The 19,965-nt window shown below is 40.5% G+C and overlaps 1 protein-coding gene across 1 annotated transcript; it reads left to right on the top strand.

The window, feature by feature from the left end:
- The first annotated feature begins 1,054 nt into the window (after nucleotides 1–1,054).
- On the top strand, nucleotides 1,055–19,068 carry LOC128979420 (putative exonuclease GOR). Its single transcript, XM_054397634.1, has 11 exons — nucleotides 1,055–1,459; nucleotides 2,519–2,608; nucleotides 8,300–8,396; nucleotides 9,231–9,368; nucleotides 9,741–9,854; nucleotides 10,437–10,510; nucleotides 10,794–10,904; nucleotides 11,182–11,297; nucleotides 12,084–12,222; nucleotides 13,782–13,905; nucleotides 18,974–19,068. Exons 1-11 carry the CDS (start codon nucleotides 1,055–1,057, stop codon nucleotides 19,066–19,068), a joined length of 1,503 nt encoding a protein of 500 aa, XP_054253609.1.
- The last annotated feature ends 897 nt before the right edge of the window (nucleotides 19,069–19,965 follow it).

The following is a 19,965-nucleotide window of genomic DNA, read 5'->3' as shown; positions in this document are numbered from 1 at the left end:
GGTGATCCAAAGGGATACCCTAAAACTCATGATGTGTTTCAGGAAAGAAGAGAGGGGAGATATTTGAATGTAATAAGCTAGGCACAATTGAAACCCTGCTTTCCTGGAAGTGACTAAAAACCTGTGTGCCAGTGGGAAGTAGTGCATGGATTCCTTGTTTTGCTTTGCTTATGTGCACAGCTTGCTTTACCTATTGAATTGTCTTCACCTCAGCCCTTGAGTCCTCTCACTCTTACCCTTCTGATTCCTGGCCCCACTGAGCTGCTGCATGCAGCTCAGCTGCCAGGCAGGGCTAATCTACAGCAAGATAGTGAGGCTTTGTGGTACTGCCCTGTTTTAGCATATTGTTGTATTAAAGACAGAATGACTTGTTTTTGAGTAACCTGGAAAGGATCCCTTTCACTTAACACAATAGCTGTAACATTCTGTGATTTGCAAGAATACCCATGTGAGAATGGAGGTCGCGCCTTCATAAGATGTCAGGCTGAGTTTTGGTTATAACTGTCCAGGAGCTGTTCTGGAATATAATATTCTACAAAATTTTGCAGGTCTCTCTCATTCTCCTGTTATAACTAAGGAAAAAAATTCTGAGGAGCAGTGTAAGCCAACGGAAGCATTTTCTTGTGAAAACCAGGGTTCAATCAGATGTGTATCCACAAAGAGCTCAAGAGACCCTTCCCCAGTGAAAATTCTGATAAAACTGGGAGATTCTGATGAGGAATGTGATCTTATAGTTGATGTACCACCAGAACATGTTACTAAAAAGCAAAGAAGTGAAAACTATAGAGGCAGGAAGAGCAATGAAGAATTGGCTGCTGTAGATTGTGCAGAAAAATCAGATAATGGTGCTCTAGCAGACCTTCCTAAGCATACAGAAGAAATATTAGATAAAATGGTCATTTTGCCGAAGAACAGCAGAAGTTTAAATACTCCTGAAACACTACACAGTGGTTCTAAAGGAGATAAGATTTATTTGCATAATGTAAACACTCATACATTGAAGGCTTTGAAGGAAAGAGATGCCCTTGCTTTGGCTACTTCTGTCAAGGGAAACATGAAAAAGGGAATCTGGAAACAAGGGAATGCAGAAACCAAGACAGTGGTCAAAACAATTGTTCACAAGAGTGCTAATGAAGACTGTGAGAACAGCAGAAGAGTTACACGGTCTGTCTTGTGTACCAGTGACTCGTCAAAAGATGAAGCTACAACTGAAAGACCTTATCTGAAAAGAAAGACAGAGGAAAGCCAGAGAATAGAAGAAAATGAGGATGATGATAGCCTGGAAGATACATGCACAGATCCAATTTACAGCTTAAGCAAGAAACAAAGCAGAATAACTCTGAGCTCACCCAGGGGACAGAGCACGGAGACCTCTGAATCTGATGATCCGTTGGAGGAGTGTCTGAGAATTTTTGAGGAGTTTGAAAAAGAAAAGCAAAAGGAGGCCTGTGATCAGCAGGTATTTTGTTTCCCTTCTAGTGCATGCATGTGTTGTGGTTTTTTGTTTGCTTTTTTTTTTTTTCCTGAGTGTATGAGGACAGCATATGATATATAGTCAAGTTAAAAGTACTCTTTCCAAATTGTGTCTTAGGTTTAATATTTGAGCCTCTGTACTCAGCAGTGGTGGGGTCACACCTTGACTATTTTGTTCAGTTCAGGGCCCTTCACTTTAGGAAGGCTATTGAGGTGTTGGATTGTGCCCGGAGAAGGGCAGTGAGGCTCGTGAAAGGCCTGGAGCACACGACCTAAAAGGAGTGTCTGAGGGAGCTGGGGTTATTAAGCCTAGAGAAGAGCAGGCTGTAGGGAGAACTTATGCTCTCCTACAACTACCTGAAGGGAGGTTGGAGTGAGGAGGGAGCCAGCCTCTTCTCTTTGATGACAAGAAACAGGACTAGAGGAAATGTATACAAGCTACACCAGGGAATGTTCAGGCTGGATATTAGGAAATATTTCTTCACTGAAAGCATTCTCAAACATTGGAATGATCTGCCCAGGGCAATGCTCGAGTCAGCATCCCTGGGGGTGTTCAGGCAGCGTGTGGATCTGGTGCTTAGGGACATGGTTCAGTGCTAGTTGAGGGTTGGTCTGAATGGTATCTGACGTCTCTTCCAACCAAATACATTCAATGATTCTGTGCTAGTAGACAAAGTTACACGCTCTCCAGTCTAGTTTGAGAGTGGATGGTCTGTGTTTTCTGAAGCAGAAAATTGTTCTGAATAACTTAATGCTTGCAGTTCTTTTACTGTAATAAAGTTGTACAGGCAGTTGTGTATTCAGTAGTATTTTGTTTGTGTAAACAATGTGGGAACTTTGAATAACACTGCCTCAGCTTCAAGGCACTGTGGGTTAGCTGTTCTGAATATAGAGTAACTTCAAAACTAATGGAGCTGTTCTTGTCCTGGTGAGTTTTTTGACCAAATAACCCTGAAACATTGGAATGAACGGTTCATGAGGGTATTACTGAAGTCTAGAGCTTCCTACACACTTGGTCTAAGTAGTCTCTTCTTGTTTTTAATAGGCCAACAGAGGAAAAGTGTTAGGTACTGAAGGAAATGTTCCTGAACAAAGTACAAATGCAGCACACTCAGCAAAACTGGCAACGTTTGAGGTGAGTGATAATCTTGTATCACAGTATGTTAGAGGTTGGAAGGGACCTCAAGAAATCATCAGGTCCAGCCCCCCTGCCAGAGAAGGATCACTTAGGGTAGTCCACACAGGAATGCATCCAGGTGGGTTTTGAAAGTCTCCAGAGAAAGACTCCACAACCCCGCTGGGCAGCCTGTTCCAGTGCTCCATCACCTTCACTGTAAAGAAGTTTCTCCTCATGTTGAGCTGAAATCTTCTATGTTCTAGTTTGAACCCATTGTTCCTTGTCTTATCACTGTGAACCACTGAAAAGAGCCTGGCCCCCTCCACTTGACACCCACCCCTCAGATATTTATAGACATTGATCAGATCCCCTCTCAGTCTTCTCTTCTCCAGACTAAACAGCCCCAGGGCTCTCAGTCTCTCTTCATAGGGGAGCTGCTCAAGTCCCCTAATCATCCTTGTGGCTCTCTGTTGGATTCTCTCCAGCAGGTCTCTGTCTCTCTTGAACTATGGAGCCCAAAACTGGACAGTAATAAACTGAAGGTGTGAACATACCTTTACTTACCTGTAGACTCATGTTGAACTTTAGGTTGGATGAGTGTCATGATCTAATTGTGAAAATACTTTGAAATTAATTTAGACAAATGTCTCACCTCTGCAGCCGCGGTACAGATCAAAACCGCTGCCACCCCTCAGGCCACACGAGCGGCTTTTCCAGCCAAAGCTATACTCGCTCTCTGGGTCCTCGGAAGCAGCTTTTGAACTGGAGCCACCGCTCGCCTTCTTGAGTTGCGGGAGCCACCGCTCACCGCCCCGCTGCGGCTAGCCCCCACCGCCGTGGGACAAGCCGACCCTGGTCTGCTTCCGACTGTCCCTCCCCCTTCCTCGGCTCCGTGCCGCTCTGCTCGCCGCTGGCGCCGCGGGGAACAAAAGGGAAAGGGACAGGCACCGCATTTTTAAGCTTTTTCCCCAGTGCCTGCAGCTATAGAATGGCCGCTGCCGCTTCGGAACAGCAGGAGGGATTCCACGCCACGGCTACGCACCAGGGTGTCCCCTCGGAACCCATAAAACGCCCACACGGTCGCCCCAGCACAAAGCCTTGAGCCCAGCCACCAAAAACCAACAACGCCCAGATACCATTTTAACTTTTCCACCCCTGCTCTTCTCCAATCCAATTTGCAGAGTTCAGCACAGGAACCATCCTCTGCTACCAAAAATATCTGTGCTGGTTTGGGGCCAGACAGATCGTCTCTTGCCCCAAAAGGGACAAAAGAATGAGATTCACACAAACGGATTAGAGAGTGATGGAAAGTTTAAATGGAAAAGCGATTGGTGAAGCTACAGAGAACTACAAACTACAAAGCATAGTGACAAAGAGTATCCCAAAGCGTACAGAACCCCTCACAGAATTCCCAAAGGCTTCCCAATCCTTCCCTTCTTCCCACCTGAGGGTAAACCCAAACCCCCCAGGGCTCTTTCTTCCCCCTCCCGCTGCTAGGCAAGTCTCAGGCTGGCCAGGTCTGAGACTGCCCCCCCTCCATTCTCCTCCTGGCATTAGGCCTAGACAGGTCTAAGAGGCCTTGAGGATACTCCCCCGGCATTACCCGGTAAGAGAGGACATCTCCCGGGGGAGCAGAGAGGGAAGAAAGAGGAAGAGAATGACTCTGCAGATGGTTTTATAGGGCGCAGGATTTATGGGTAGAAATACGCCGTTTCCTGTGTCCACCCCTATTGGGTGGGCACCCAGGACACCAGAGGTGTATTTCATGCAGCAGTGGCAGGGGGCACCCAGCCTAAACTGCCACAGATGGTATCTGACAAAAGGCTTTATATGGCCTCAAGACAGGTACCCACAGAAATTAAAGGTCTTTCAAGGACTAAAAAGTTAATGAAGACATATTTTGGTTTGTTAGTGTCAACTTTGGTTTGCAGTTCTGAGTGAAAGAATATTGTAAGGTTATCCTCTCAGAAAATTACACTGACTTTTTGGATTTTTTTTTTTTGTTAAAGCAGAAGCCACTAAATGTTCCAAAAGTCAGCTAAATTACAAGACCAGAGTTTTGCTTTCTAGTCAGAAATGTCAAATTCTATGGCTTCAGTCAGTTTGCTTATGGATGTTATTCTTGGATATTAAAGATGGATTAGTTGATGCCTCACATCTCTAGTATTTTCCTTCCTGTTTCCTAAATAGAATACTACATGCCCAAATAACTGACTAGGTTGTGCCAATGATAAAATTTGCCCTTGTTCCCTTTATGCAAAAATGACATTCTCCTTGGTAGAAAACACATAAGAATGTTGCTCTTTAAAGGATCTTCCTTACTGAATAAATGTGAAGTGGCTTACTACTGTCTGGAACACACAATACATCTTTGTAACCATTTGGACGTTTTTGGGCATGACAGTACCATGGCTAACCTAACTTTCTGACACGTTTTTGAACATGATTTTTAAATCCTGTGCTTTATTTTAAAGTAAGTATATTGTGATAAGCAAAACCCTCTATGTTGCGTTCTCTAACAAATCTACAGGTTCCTAAAATACAAGCTTGCCTTTTTTTTTTTTTTTCCCCAGTCTAGTTCATCAGGCTCTTACTTTGTGAGTGAAATAGTGCCTGAAATGAAGGTCAGATAGAGGGAATGACTTAAATCATGATTGAGCTGCTAGTGCATGCTGAAGGACTGAACTTTCTCTAAGAAAAGAGAAGTTAAAACAGTTGTAATACCTCACATGACTTTGGGAAGACCACTTTGTTTAGTTCAAGCAGGGAAAACCTCTTTAGCTACTGTTTCTCATGGCTGTGTCTGGCTCTCTGTGATGTGCATGTCTAGTTTTCTGAATAGCTACTCAGCAATGTTTGGTTACTTTTTTTTTTTTTCTTTTTTACTTCTATGAGAATGTGCAAAAGAATGTCTGTACTGGTTTTAGTTTTTTGGAGCTATTTTTTTCATACTGATTGCATTAGTATGGTTTCGTTTTTTGTTTTGTTTAAGGTTTCTGCTAAGAAAAGCTCTTCCTTTCCAGAACTGGAATCCAAAGTACCATTTCAGACAAGACAGCACTATGTTAATTTGTTTTTCTCAGAATGCCTCAAAATTTGCAGAACAAAAAGGGATGCTTTAGACAAGGTTTGTAATGTTTTAAAGATCTTTGTAATTCCTCTCCTGAATTAAGTCAGTATGTCCTATCTTGTAGGATGTGTTGGTGATTCATATTTTCAAGTCAAGTATTTATTTATTTTTTTTCCTAAGCACAAGTTAAAATGCACTTTATTTTTATACTTGGTAGTGTTACACAGTCATGGAGTCATCAAGGTTGGAAAAGACCCCTAAGATCCTCAAGTCCAACCATCAAACCAACACCACCAGGGCCATTAAACCATGTCCCAAAGTACAATGTCTACACTGTTTTTCAACACCTTCAGGGATGGTGACTTCTCCAACTCTGTGGTTATCCTGTTTTAATGCCTGACCATTATTTTATCCTGTTCGCTACAGTTCCAAGGCAAGTGTGATGTAGGTCTGAGGTAATTCCAGATCACCAAGTTTAGTGGCCATGCCCACAAATAACACTGCTGTTTTTTTTTAACCAAGTCTGAAATCCATCTTTGCCTCCTTTCTGGTGTCTCTTATTGTTGCAAAAATATTCATGGTATTAAAAAATATTCTCAACACTTAGCTGGGAAACCAAATAGTTTATTCAAAACTGTATTTTCAGATGTAGTTTCTGTCATATCTTCTTCCCAACATATACTTTACCCAAAAGTTAAAGAAACTGGGTTCCTAGGATGTTTTTCCTCACCAGTCTCTCGATCAACGCATCCTTCAGGTACTTCCATTGGTTTCTAGATTTCTAGCATCACAGTTAAACTTCTGAGCCACCTTCTCAAGACCATCACAGCAGAATTAATGCCTACTGGATCTCAGTACTCTCATCTCCATGCCACTAATGAAGGAGCTACCCATCCCATCTTGGTGTGTTGAGTCTTAAAAGAATCTTTTCCAATCTGTTGGGCATAACTACTCATGTCCTTGTTCCAAATTCTAAGGCTCAGTCTTCTGAAGAGATCTCAAGTAGCTGTCAGATGACCAAAAGGAATTCATCAAGATTAACAAAGTTCTTCTCATGGAGATCTTTTAAATAGACCTGAAGTCTTACAAAAAATGCCTCCTGGAATTTTCTATACCAGTAAAATGACCCAGCTTTCCTCTTCATGTTATGTTAGAATGTTTCATTTCTCATCATCAGCTATATATCTTGTGTTTGCACACACTATGTTTATGAACCCACATTTTGACTCTGATCTCTGGATATTCTAACAGTAATGCATTGCACAAGTTCAGTTAAAAACAAAAAGAAAATGAAACAAACAGCAAACCAAAATAAACCCAACAGCAAACCCCGAAACAAACAAACAAACAAATCGCCAACCAACAAAACAAAACCCCACCCCCCAAAAAACCCAAACCAACAAAAAAACAACCAACACACAAGCACATTTATATCTACTTTTTACCTTTAACTTTCCCTTAAGTCACAAGCTCCACAGGTTAAGTTAGAGTGGGTACTTCAGCCTGTTTGTTGCTTTGAGCAGAACCCACCTGTCAACCCATGTCAGACCTTCTTATGAATACTAAAGGCTTCCTGGAATATAATAATGATGCTGTGACCTATTTGGGACAGGAGGACCACATATTTGAAGACCAACCATAAATCTCTCAATCATTTTCAGCATTTGGTCTTGTATTTACTATTTATACCACACTGAGTATTGGTCAAGCCAACAGATACAGTCTGGTGGGCACAAATAACCTGAGCTAAACCTTTAGCTGTTCCATATTTCTTGCATACTGGAACCCTAAAGAACTTAAGGAGAAATCCTGGTAAGGCTCTATATATGTACTTAATTATACATTGAATGAAAGCTTGTAAAGCATCTGCCACTTACTATGTGTTCTCTGTATTATGCAGCGTACCTTGGTATCCCTGATTTCTCATTCTAACTAAACAAGTGTTTCTTTTACCTTTCCCTTTAACTCCCTCCAGTGTTACTTCTCAGTTTCATCAACTCTCCACTTAACACTTTTTTTTCTTCTTAGAGGCTGTAACTTCTGAATTGTACTTGCTGATTGCTAGGTGTTGTTTATGCCTGAAATTACCTTCATTTTTGTTGACTATGCAGATAGTGTAAACAGTGAAATAAAACCAGATAAGATAACTTCTTATTCTGAGTCTGCTTCTTCATAGTTAAAAGGTGCCTACCCTCCTTTCACTTCCATTTCCTATGACTCTTCAGAAAGCAAGTTAGGGAAACATTTCTTGACATGAAAAAGTATCAATGCCTCCTCTGAACCAGGAACAGAAAAAGCTGTCTGTAGCCACAGGAATGGTTACGCTGAGAATGTTCAAATTCCCATAAGTATTAGTTTTAAAATTTGAGTTGAAATGCTGATTTTCCCCACAGACCTTTGCTTCATATACACTGAATTTGTCTCTCTAGGTGTCTCAGCCTTCTGAGTTTGTGTCTCCTGTTGCAATTCAGAGTTAGGTTGCTATTTGCATGTGGACCTTTAGGTTCAGAATCTCAGATTCTAAATGGGAGATACTTCCTGTGGATCATAAAGCATTCCAGTAACAGAGGTTTTGTTTGGTTGGTTGGTTTGTGGCGTTTTTTGTCTGATGTGTTGTGTTTTGTTTTGTTTTTATACAGGCCATGACAGAAGAACGATCTGTTTTTCACAGCTGTAGTAGTAAAGTATCATATCTGAATTATGCTGCAAGGACTCTCAAAAAGCTGAAAGAGCATGGTAACTGTACTTTCAGTGCAGACTTTTTTTTTTTAATGGGTTGTAAATGTAGAAATTAGAAGTTAAAACAGCTGAGAATTGTCTTAAAAGATTTTTTTGGTTTAACTACTTAGTAAAGCTATTTCTGCATATTTAAATCCTTCTACAGGAATATGTCACTGAGATTAATTGTTTTGATTTATAAATGTTTGCTGGGGTTATTAACAAGAAATCTAAATTTGAGAAGAAGTACTAAAAATGTTTTCCTGTGTTCAGGGCAATGTAGTAACAGCAAATCTTCTGGTGATGCTGGATCCAAAATGTGAGAGAAAGAGAAAGGTAAAGAAAAGGGAAAGGGAATGTCAGTTTTCCACCTTAGCCCATATGAGCTTTTTCAGCATGGCAATTTTGCTGGTTTTGATTAATCAAGCCTTACCTATACGGGACTGCACATGTTTACAGCACAATTGCCTGTGTATGTCAGAAGGTTCATTCGTAGGTGGAAAACGTTGAACTTCTATTTGAAAAAGCTTCTTTCTTAGTACTGCATGCCCAGCCTTTCTGGGGTAGCTAATGAATTAAATTCTAATCACTTCTAATTGTTCTAAAGTACAAGGATCCATTTTTTGGCATGTAAACTATAGTGCATATCATGTAACTTTGGTATGGTTTTTTTATTATGGGAGTACTAAGCGCTACTTGAATTTGTTCTAATATTGCTTAAACTTTGTACTTGTTTATTTCTAGGTTTTTAGTGGTGTTGTTGTGGCTTTTTGTGGGTTTTTTTGTTTGTTTGTTTGTTTGTTGGTTTGTTTGGTTTGGGGTTTATGTCTTTTTTTTTTTAAGCATTTACAGGTAGTGCTCTATATGAACTTCTAAAAGATTATATTCTGACTAAGGAACAGTTGAATGAAAATAATTTCCCTCGACCAAATCCTGAAAAAAGTGGTAGTGCCATACTTCCTAAGGTTGTAAAAGGTCCTGTACATGATGGTAAGTGCCTTCTAGAATGCAACAAAGTTGAATTTCAGTCAATGTTCCCCAGCACAGAGAAATACAGTGCTGGGACTGTATTTAGTGCCTGGACTGTAGCTGAATTTGAAAACTTTCAGAACTAAAGCATGAAGCTTCATAGAGAGTCTTTAGTTTTTATTTCAACATAATTGAGTTTGCATGTAAATTTGAATTTCTTATTGCAGAATAGAGGCTCTGGGGGGGTGTGAGGGGACCTATATATGGCTAATCATGAGAGGCTGCTCTTGCAGTTACTGTTTACCTAATTTTTTTTCTCTACTCCAATTCAGGATTTGTTTGCTTTTATGGCATGCCAGCTAGGAATAACTCTTATTTTTTCTATCTTTTTAGCTCTCAAAAGACTGTGCTGTAGATGTGGCACAGTATATGCTGTCAATTCCTCAGGAGAACATACATGTGAAGAAGAATGCAACTATCATTCTGGTAGAGTTGTGGAACAAAAAGGTAGGTATCTCTGGCATGCAGTCTGTGGAAGCTGTTAAAACTACAAAACATCATGTCAAAACTGACCAGGATCAGAGTATGAATTTTTTTTGTGCAAGGTTCATCTGAGATATACCCTGCTGCTCTTTTAGTGATGTGGCTAGTTAGTAAGGTCCTTTTTATCTGAATATGCCAAAACTTCAGGAAAGTTGATGTTAATAAAACTGTATGGAAAGAAGGTAGAAAAACGTTCATTGTGTGGCCTTGCACTGACAAGTGAACCCTGTCATCTTTTGAGAGATACCTTAAATACTCAGAAGCTACACTAAATATATCCCTCAGGGAGAATCTTCTAGAGCTTAGTATAACTTTCTTTCCCATTGATTGGTATTTCTTTTTTTGGACAAAAAGGGGGTAATGTTCAGTTTCCCATCTTGGCATAGGTGGGACTTGTAGGTGGGATTTGTTTCTTTCCATAGGACAGACTGAGGAGAAAATGGAATAGAAGTTTGGTAGGGCCTCCTCAGTAAGGGTACTGATGTGGTTTTGCTGTGGCTGGTTGAAGCAAAAACTACTCAGGTTTCAACTGTTATTTTTTGGCAGTTCCTGGAGGCATGGAAAAACACTCTAGCTGTTGTGAAAGATCAGTTGGGTCTGCTGGATGCCAGATTGCAAAGGTAGGAATAATGTTGTCAGAAGATTTATATAATGCAGTTATATAGATATATAGTACCAGTTTTGCTTTTTGTGTCCTTTTGACTTAAAACTGGGTCATAGCTTTCTGTGAACAGTTTGGTGTAAGACTTTTAGATTTACTTATTAGTGTTAAGTAAATTAAGTGGCAAATATTGACAGGAGTTATCGTAGATATTCTCTTGAATCTGTTAATAAAATAAAGTGTCAGTTTGGGTAAGAGATATCTAGCAAACTTGCAGTTAAATACTAATGGGAACTTTGCAGCTTCATGTCCATAATGGGAGAAGTGACAAATTGGAAGGCTTTGTGAAGACACTTTCAAAATCTCTGCCTCATGATGGAACGTTCGGTGTATATGCTTTGGACTGTGAGATGGTATGAGCAACCTAGAAATTTTGTTCAACTGCTAGAAAATTACATTTCTGACTATGAAGCAAATTCCTATCTGTAGTAATTTGGCACTCACATCTCAGAGTTCTGAAGAACTCTTGACTAGTCTCTCTACATGATTAAATCTTTAGTGCTGGGTGTGCAATGAGCAAAGCTGTTTGAACTTGGGCAGGTACTCAGTTTTGCTCTCTGTGCAACTTACCTAATTTTAAGGAAACGTCATTGTTGTGTAAATGCTCATTAAATTTATTTTTTTCTTCAGTGTTACACAACCCACGGCTTGGAACTAACTAGAGTGGCAGTGGTTGATGCTATGCTACGGGTTGTCTATGATACGTTTGTTAAGCCAGATGGTAAAATTGTAGACTGCGATCGAAGGTAGGAGAAATCAGTCTGGAGTGCTTCAGGATTAGACTTAAACTGTCAGGTGACTAGATGAGGAGAAAAATACCTCTCTTAAATGTCTATTTCTAGTTACATATAGACCTTCAAGCAAGAATGAAGTTTCTGTTCTTATAGGCTCAGTTAAGGATTTTTTTTCCTAGTTCAAATTTTCATAATTTGAAAACTTGTCTCCCATTCATTAAAAACCGTAAGTAAAACTCCCAGAAATTCCCTAAGGGAATAGTAAACCAATACAAATTTCTATTCTAAATGTGGTCTCACAGAACAGCAGTATGATAAATGTATTGAGGGCATTGGACTGTACAACTTATCAAGATTTGGCTGTGTTTAGTGCAGATCACTTGTATTTAGTCTTCTTATTGGGTGTTGTCATTCAGACCTGGAATATTTTTGTAATTCCTATGAGGTCTTTGAGGTCCTCCTGAGAAGAAACACATATTTTGTGACTCACTATAAAAACACTGGAGGAGAACCAGCACAACGTGTTCCTACTTCAACAGCATCATTCAGAGCCTTCTCTGGTCCATGCTGAAAGGATAAACTCAGCCACTTGTAGTGGTAGAGCTAAGTTAAAATCACTTAGCTTAGTTTATCTTACACTGTGTAGGTGAAAAGGAAGAGAATGAAAACATGCCTTATGTTGACCTCAGGATTGTGTGATTTCAGAGCTGGTTAATGTTAACTGTATGACTACTCTGAAACTAATTCTTCTAATTCCTAGTGTCTTAATTAGTGAAACTGTCCTAAATCTGTCTTTAGACTCTCTGGAGTAACAGAGGCTGATTTGAAGAACACCACAACATCTCTTCAGAACGTACAGGCAGTACTGATAAACTTGTTCAATGAAGACACAATTTTAATTGGACACAAATTAGAAAAGTCCTTTATTGCTCTCAAGGTAAACTGTTTGAAGGTGATTTTAAGTAGTGACTACTTGTCTTTACAGTGTTCTAATGAATCTCAAAAATTAAAAGAATGTTGCATTTTTGGGAGATCAAGATGTATGAAAAAATGAAATGTACTTGATTGTTAAATCATAGCAATATTAAAAGTAGCATTACATTCAGAGAAGGAAGAGACAAACACACTATGGTGAAGATTCTGACATTTGGACTTCCTATTTTTGCTGGGTTTTGCTTCTAACTTTGAAACCATACACCACTACTGAATAATTGTTTTTATTTCTGGAGTCACAGAAACACAGAATTGTGTGATTTCTGAAGTCATGGCAGCAAATGCATTGACAGTTCAAGCAATGCCAAGGTACTACTCTCAGAATCTCTGTAATTGATTATGCTGCTTGTCAGGTAGTTAACTTAGGTACCAGAAAAGCAAAAGCTATGCTAGTAAGTATTAAAGGCAGCAATACTCTATGAGAAACAGCTATCTGCTCAGGAAGGCTCTTGTAATGTATATAAATAGCTGAAGGGAAGATGGGAACAAGACTGAGCCATGTTCTTTTCAGTGGGCACAGACTGAAAAAAAGGAGGTTCATTCTGAACATTGAACAGAATCAAAGAATGGTAGATGTTGGAAGGGACCTCTGAAGGTGACCTAGTCCAACCTCCCGGCTAAAGCAGGATCACCTAGTATAAATCACACATACACATGTCCAAGCAGGTCTTGAATGCCAACAGACACTGTAACCTCTCTGTGCAGCCTGTTCCATTGCTCTCCCACCTTCAAAGTGAAAAAGTGTTAATTTATGCTTACATGGAACATCCTCTGGTCCAGCTTGTGTCCATTTGCCCCTTCTCCTATCCTTGGACACCATTGAGAAGAGTGCCTCCATCCTCCTGACACTCACCCTTCAGATATTTATACGCATTAATGAGATCCACTCTGTCTCCTCCAGGCTAACCTCATCCTTTCCTTATAAGGCAGATGTCCCAGGAAACAATTTTCCTCTGTGAGGGTGGCCCAGAACTGGCACGTGTTGTCCAGAGAGGCTGCAAAGTCCTCTACTATGGAGATGCTCTGGACCTGTTTCTGGGCAACTAGCTCGAGGTGGCCCAGCTTGAGCAAAGGATTTGGGCAGGATGACTTCCAGATGTCCCTTCCAACTTCAGATATATTGTGATTATTACTAATGAAAGAATTAGAATTTAGCCCTGATAGGCTTCCCTGCCAGTGATATCTAAAGCAAATGAGAATTTACAGTCTTGTGCTGGCTATCTAAACCCAGAATTGATCATGCACAACTAGTAAACAAAAGTCAATGCATTTGTGCAAAGTGGAGTTTTTCCGGTTCTTCCACAGTTCTTGCCTCACAGTTTGCCTTTCTATAACAAATAGAGGAACACAAGACAGAGGTCATAGTATTTGGGTCTCAAGGACTGGTCTGGACATATTACTGAGAAAAGAAATGTTTTAGATGCTAGATGGGCTTTCTTTAATAAGGGAGGTGCAAGATCATAACTGGAATTGTAGCTTACTGTAGCTTCTGCTCTGTTCCAGCTAATTCATGACACTGTAGTGGACACATCAGTAGTGTTTCCTCATCACCTGAGTTTGCCTAACAAAAGGACACTTGGAAGTCTGATTGCTGAATACCTCAGGAAAATTCATCAAGATGATGATGGTAAGAATGCAGGTTCTTATTAAGCAGTTGGTATATTGCATCATGATTCTATGTTGATTGCTTAGGGCTGGGTGATCGGTTGGACTGGATGATCTTGGAGGTCTCTTCCAACCTGTTGATTCTATGATTCTATGAAATAGGAGACAGGAATAACCCAGAGAATGGAAAAGTTAGTAATACACTTGCTGTTATTTAAAGCTTTGTCTTGGATGCCTTTAATTCAATAAAGCAGAGGATATACTTGAGGGGCAAGATGGTTGGTGTTGTGCTTTAACCCTGGATGGCAACTAAGCACTACAGTTTCTCACCTTCCGCTCCACTCAGTACAGCTGTGTTGTCCAAGTGTTCATCACACAAAAGTGATGCAGTTTCTTTCTTTTTAAGAAGGGGCGTTCTTAAAATTTTGAAAGTAGCATGAGGCTAGCATCTATTTCAAGATTCACTTGCTTATCCAAGCTGATACAGGAGCTTTTCAGCTGGGATTTTCAGTAGAAAAATTATAGTAAATATCTTAATATTTACTGTAGTAGTGACCCTAGTAGAGGTAGATGATGGCTGGACTTAATGATCTTTAAGATCTCTTCCAACCACAGTGATTCTGTGATTCTTGCCTGGCTGCCAAAGACAAGTCAATCAATCTGTTCTACAGTGTGCATGTAATACTTACCTCTATCAAATGCAGTGTTTCATGTTTTGCCTTGACTATGCCATCCCAAATAGTTCCTTTTTACCTGATCTTAGAACAAATGTAGTTATTTAGTTTGTTCTAATGTGTCTTCATTGCCCAGGGAACACATAAATGCTTGTTCTGAGCAACAGATGGCCCAGTGGAGTAGCTGGATGATGCATATCAAAGCTTATGATATTGTCTGGCTTTCTGCAATGACAGTGATTCACAGCAGTGGTGGGAGAAAGGGGAATGTCCAAAAGTTATTTCCACAGAAATAACTATTCTCAAATAGCCAAAACTCTGCCTTTAAGCAGATTCGTCTGTGTAAGTTTGGATTTGACCATTCTTTGCTGATTACCATTGAGATAAAATCCAAGCTTCACCTATCGAACTTTCTTGCTATTTCTAGCAAGAAAAAAGAAAAGAGGAAGTTCTAAATATCCTTTGCTATCAGAAACCAGTCTGTAGTGTTTTAACTTGCTCTGAATTTGAAAGTGTTGTGGGTGGGTTGGTTCTTTGGTTTTTTGTTTTGGTTTTTTTTTTTTTTGTGTGTGTGTGTCTTCTGAGCTGTCTCAAACTAGAGCTTATTTAGGAGTGCATTTGAAAGTATTTTTGATCCCCAAGCTGCAAAAGCCGCAGCTGTTGAGGTAGCTCAACTTACAGTATAGCCTATACTGGATTTGACTGAAAATTTGAAGAGTACATGCCAGAGCTAGGAGACAATGATTTCAACAATTGAGCCCTTTTTCAAGACTGGAGTGACACTTGCTTTCCTCCAGTCCTCAGACTTTTCAAAGAGAATGGAGAGTGGCCCACCAATGACTTCTGTTAGTGTCCTCAGCACTTATGGATTCATCGCATTGGGGCCCATGGATTTGTGTCCTGTTTACTTAACTGATCACTAACCCAATTATCTTCAACCCAGGCAAAATATTCCTTTCTCCTGAATTCATGTGGTCTTAAAGGTTGGAAAAGACCTTCAAGATCATCAAGTCCAACCTATCACCCAATACCATCTAATCAACTAAACCATGGCACTAAGTGCCTCATCCAGTCTGATTTTAAACACTTCCAGGGACAGTGACTCCACCATCTCCCTGGATAGCCCATTCCAATGGCCAATCACTCCGTGAAGAATTTCTTCCTAACATCCAGCCTAAACCTCCCCTGGTGCACCTTGAGACTGTGTCCTCTTGTTCTGTCATTGGTCGCCTGGGGCAAGAGACCAAACCCCACTTGACTACAACCTCCCTTGAGGTAGTTGTAGATGGCAATAAGGTCCCCCCTGAGCTTCCTCTTTTCCAGGCTAAAACAACCCTTCTCTGTATTCTTCATCACCAGGACACATACTTCATTCAGCAGTAGGCCAATATTTTCTCTAGTCTTCTTTTTACTTCCAATGTTTACATGGTTATACTTCCAATGATTTATTTCCAATGTTTACATGGTTGGTCCATGAGGTGGATTGAAAACTGGTACAACAACAGAGTTCAGAGGGTCATCACCTATGGCACAGAGTCAACTTGGAGGCCTGTGGCAAGTGTTCTCCAGGTATCGGTACTGGGTTCAGTTTGTTCAATATCTTTATCAACAACCTGGATTGAGAGTACCCTCAGCAAGTTTGCTGATGATACAAAACTGGGGGGGTTGGCTGACACCTGTCAGGCTGTGCTGCCTGTGACCTGGACAGCCTGGAGAGCTGGGTGAAGGCAAACCTCATGAAGTTCAATAAGGACAAGTGCAAGGTCCTACATCTGGGGAGAAATAACAACAGGCACCAGTACAGGTTAAGGACTGCTCTGCTGGAAAGCAGCTCGAGAAAGGAGAAAGACCTTGGAGTGCTGGTGGACAGCAAGTTCTCCATGGAACAACAATGTGCTCTTGTGGCTAAGAGAGCCAATGGGATCATGGGATGTATCAAAGGTGTGTCCAGCAGGGCTAGGGAAGTTCTTCTACCTCTCTACTCTGCCCTGGTGAGACCACACCTGGAATACTGTGTCCAGTTTTGAGCTCCCCAGTTCAAGAGAGACAGAGACCTGCTGGAGAGAATCCAATGGAGAGCCATGAGGATGATTAGGGGACTTGAGCATCTCCCCTATGAAGAGAGACTGAGAGCCCTGGGGCTGTTTAGTCTGGAGAAGAAAAGACTGAGAGGGGATCTGATCAATGTCTATAAATATCTGAGGGGTGGGTGTCAGATGGATGGGGCCAGGCTCTTTTCAGTGGTTCACAGTGATAAGACAAGGAACAATGGGTTCAAATTAGAACATAGAAGATTTCAGCTCAACATGAGGAGAAACTTCTTTACAGTGAAGATGACAGAGTACTGGAACAGGCTGCCCAGGGGGTTGTGGAGTCTCCTTCTCTGGAGACTTTCCAAACCCACCTGGATACATTCCTGTGCAGACTACCCTAAGTGATCCTTCTCTGGCAGGGGGGTTGGACCTGATGATCTCTTGAGGTCCCTTCCAACCTCTGACATACTGTGATACTTCTTGTCCTTGACCTTCCTTGTCTGTTTTAATTCTAAGGAGGCCTTAGCTTTCCTCATTGGCTCTCTTCATACTCCAACAACATTCATGTATCCTCCAAAGCGATCAGTCCCTTTTTCAATGTTTTATAAGCATCCTTCATCCACTTGAGTTTATTCAGTAGCTCTCTGCTCAACCATGCAGGTCTCCTGGCTCCCTTACTTCATTTCTTTGGTAAAACCCAAAACCTTCACAATGACTCCAGTCACCTAGCCAGAGGTTAATAAACTTTATAAGCTGATTTCTGTCTGCCTCCATTCCTCCAACTGGTAAGATGGAGGAAAAGGTAACTTGAGCCCCAGAATTTTTCAGCTGTTGTCTCAAAGTACTGTAGTCTGTCTTGATTCTACCCAGGTTATGGGTTGCAGTGTTGCTCATGCTCATGTGAAAGACCAGCAATGGATAGTAATCTGTGCTTTTAACAAATTGGGCCACCTGCTCAGTAGATCCCTAACCTTAGCTCCTGGAAGGCAGCACTCCCCATGACCCCCTGTCAGGCTGGCAGGTGGGCATCTCAGTGCCTTTCAACAGAGGCACCCACTATGAGCGCTCATCAGTTCCTTTTGTGATGCCTGTTGTGTGCTGCTGGTACAGTTGCTCCTTATGTATCTTTGTCTATAGCTGTTAGTTCTTCTTATCTGTTACTGGAGGCTGGAGACAGTGACAGAGCCCTCCTTTTGTGGGTTACCAGAGTACAAGACCAAGACACCATTCTCAGTGGTGTCTGTTACCACAACGGGGTTCTGAAACCATCTGTAAATCTCAGACTCGGCTCCTCTAAAAGTATGAAGCCTTTTCACTGTTTACTTCAGCCCTGCTACCTGATGTAACCCATAATCAACTTGTGTACACCTTGTACAGGTACTGAATAACCATGCCCTTGTCCTAAACGTGTTCAGGTGAGATCTTATCTACCTTTATTAAAACTACCATACTGAAAACATTATCTTTGTTTGACGTAACTTAAACCACATGGGATTTGGATTTCCCATGATCAGCTCATGTAGAATTTAATGAGATACACACTCAGATTAGTCAAATTTCTCTTTATGAAGATGATGGCTGAATATTGTAGGCTTATTCTCCACCTATTATAAAGTTGCTAGGAGACCCCCAATATGCAGCATTGCCTTTCAGTAGGGAACACTCAGAACTTTCACTAGTTAACTGCCATTATCCAAGCAGCCAGCATTTTCCTGTAGTAACTTAATGTTAGGAAAGGTACTCTGAAGCCTACATCATGTGCAATTAATAAGAGGATTGTATATACTTCTTGTTTGGTTGACTTTTTTTTCCAGACAGAATGCATTAAAACCTTTCTACAGTACTTTTTGTAGCTATGACAATTGTACAGAATGTGTAAATTTGCAAGCTGTTGATTTTCTGGGGTTTGACTAAAGATGTAATAAATGTTTACCACTGTATATAGCTTAAACCCTTTAACTCTATTCAGATTTTGTGGAGCATTTCAGTAAATCAGGACCAGTAGATAGTCCTGAATTAACCAAGGTAGAGATCTACCATCTCTTTGCAAAATCAGTTTGTCATCTGCTACTGTTTCAAATTCTGATTTGAACGTGCATGATTTGGAGAGGCTGGTTTTCCAAAGACAGTTATGTTGGATACTGTAGTTTGCTAACCCAGATTCCCTTGGATATTTGATGATGTGATGGGAAAATGGACAATGCCAGACAATACTGGACTGCTAAAAATATGGTTGTTACCATGCATGAAAGACTGTCTGGATACCAAGAATTATCTTTAATATTTTCCATAACTCTTCAGCTTGAACAAAGCTACCGTTCTTTTATAAAGAAATACATAATTGAACGCTTCTCATGTATTTCTTGTTGTTGTTCTTTTCTAGTTAATGGTCATAATTCCAAGGAAGAAGCAACTGCTTGTATGGAGCTAATCCTTTGGAAGGTCAAGGAGGACAACAAAAAGATGAAATGGCTTTAGAGAAACAAATTGAGGGGAAAATGAACCTTGATTTGGCTCACAACTCTTACGCTTCAGTACCAATTATTTTTCTGATGTATAGAAAAGGACAGTGGGGAAATTTAGAGAATCTTAAAGTGTAGAGAAAGAAGACACAAATGCACAAAATAGGTACAAGGAAGATGCACAGAATAGAGGCTTGTATTAAACAGTAAGCTGGCACATTTTTTCTGTTTTGTTAAAAGAATATTTCTGTAATCACCCTTACTACTTTGTGTAGCCTTTGCAGGAAGTTTAATTCCTGCATGTCACTTTTGAGTTCACTTTGTTCAGCCTCTGTGAATTAAAACATAATTTTCTGCTGTATGATTGAAGTTTAAGATAATTGTTTTCATTCCTACATCTCTCTACCTCCTCATCTGCTTTCAGAGAGAGAAAACAAACCTAGCTGTGTTTCATGTACTAACTGACACAAAAAGGCATGATAGAAATGTGACCTCTTCTGGAACAGAATAGGCTGGTCTCATTTGAGCCTGTGGTCTCATTTAAGCTTGTCTCATTTGAGCCTGTAGGAAGCTTTTCAACTGCTAAAGCAATAAGCTTTCCTGGCTTACAGGGATTCCTGAAAAGAGTATTTAAGAGGTGAATATGTTCACTGCTTCAACTGAAGCTGGACTATACTCCACAATATCTGTATCTAATCTGTATCCTCACCCATTTAAAATAGGTTTTAGCATCTGCTGTCTTTGGAGAGAAAAACTTAGAAGTTGCTTGCCACTTATTTTTGTGTGAAGGAAACAGAAGGAAATGAAAAGGTTAAGACTGGACCACATTTTTCATGCAACACTAGATCTCAGTATGAAGTTGCGCTTTGCATTGACTAGTTGAAGAGAACTGAATAGTGAGGAAAAATGGTCA

This window comes from Indicator indicator, chromosome Z, assembly GCF_027791375.1.
Source record: "Indicator indicator isolate 239-I01 chromosome Z, UM_Iind_1.1, whole genome shotgun sequence".
Classification (NCBI taxonomy): Eukaryota; Metazoa; Chordata; class Aves; order Piciformes; family Indicatoridae; genus Indicator; species Indicator indicator.
The sequence above is the reverse complement of the archived record's forward strand: the minus strand, read 5'-3'. Positions and strand labels throughout refer to the sequence as shown.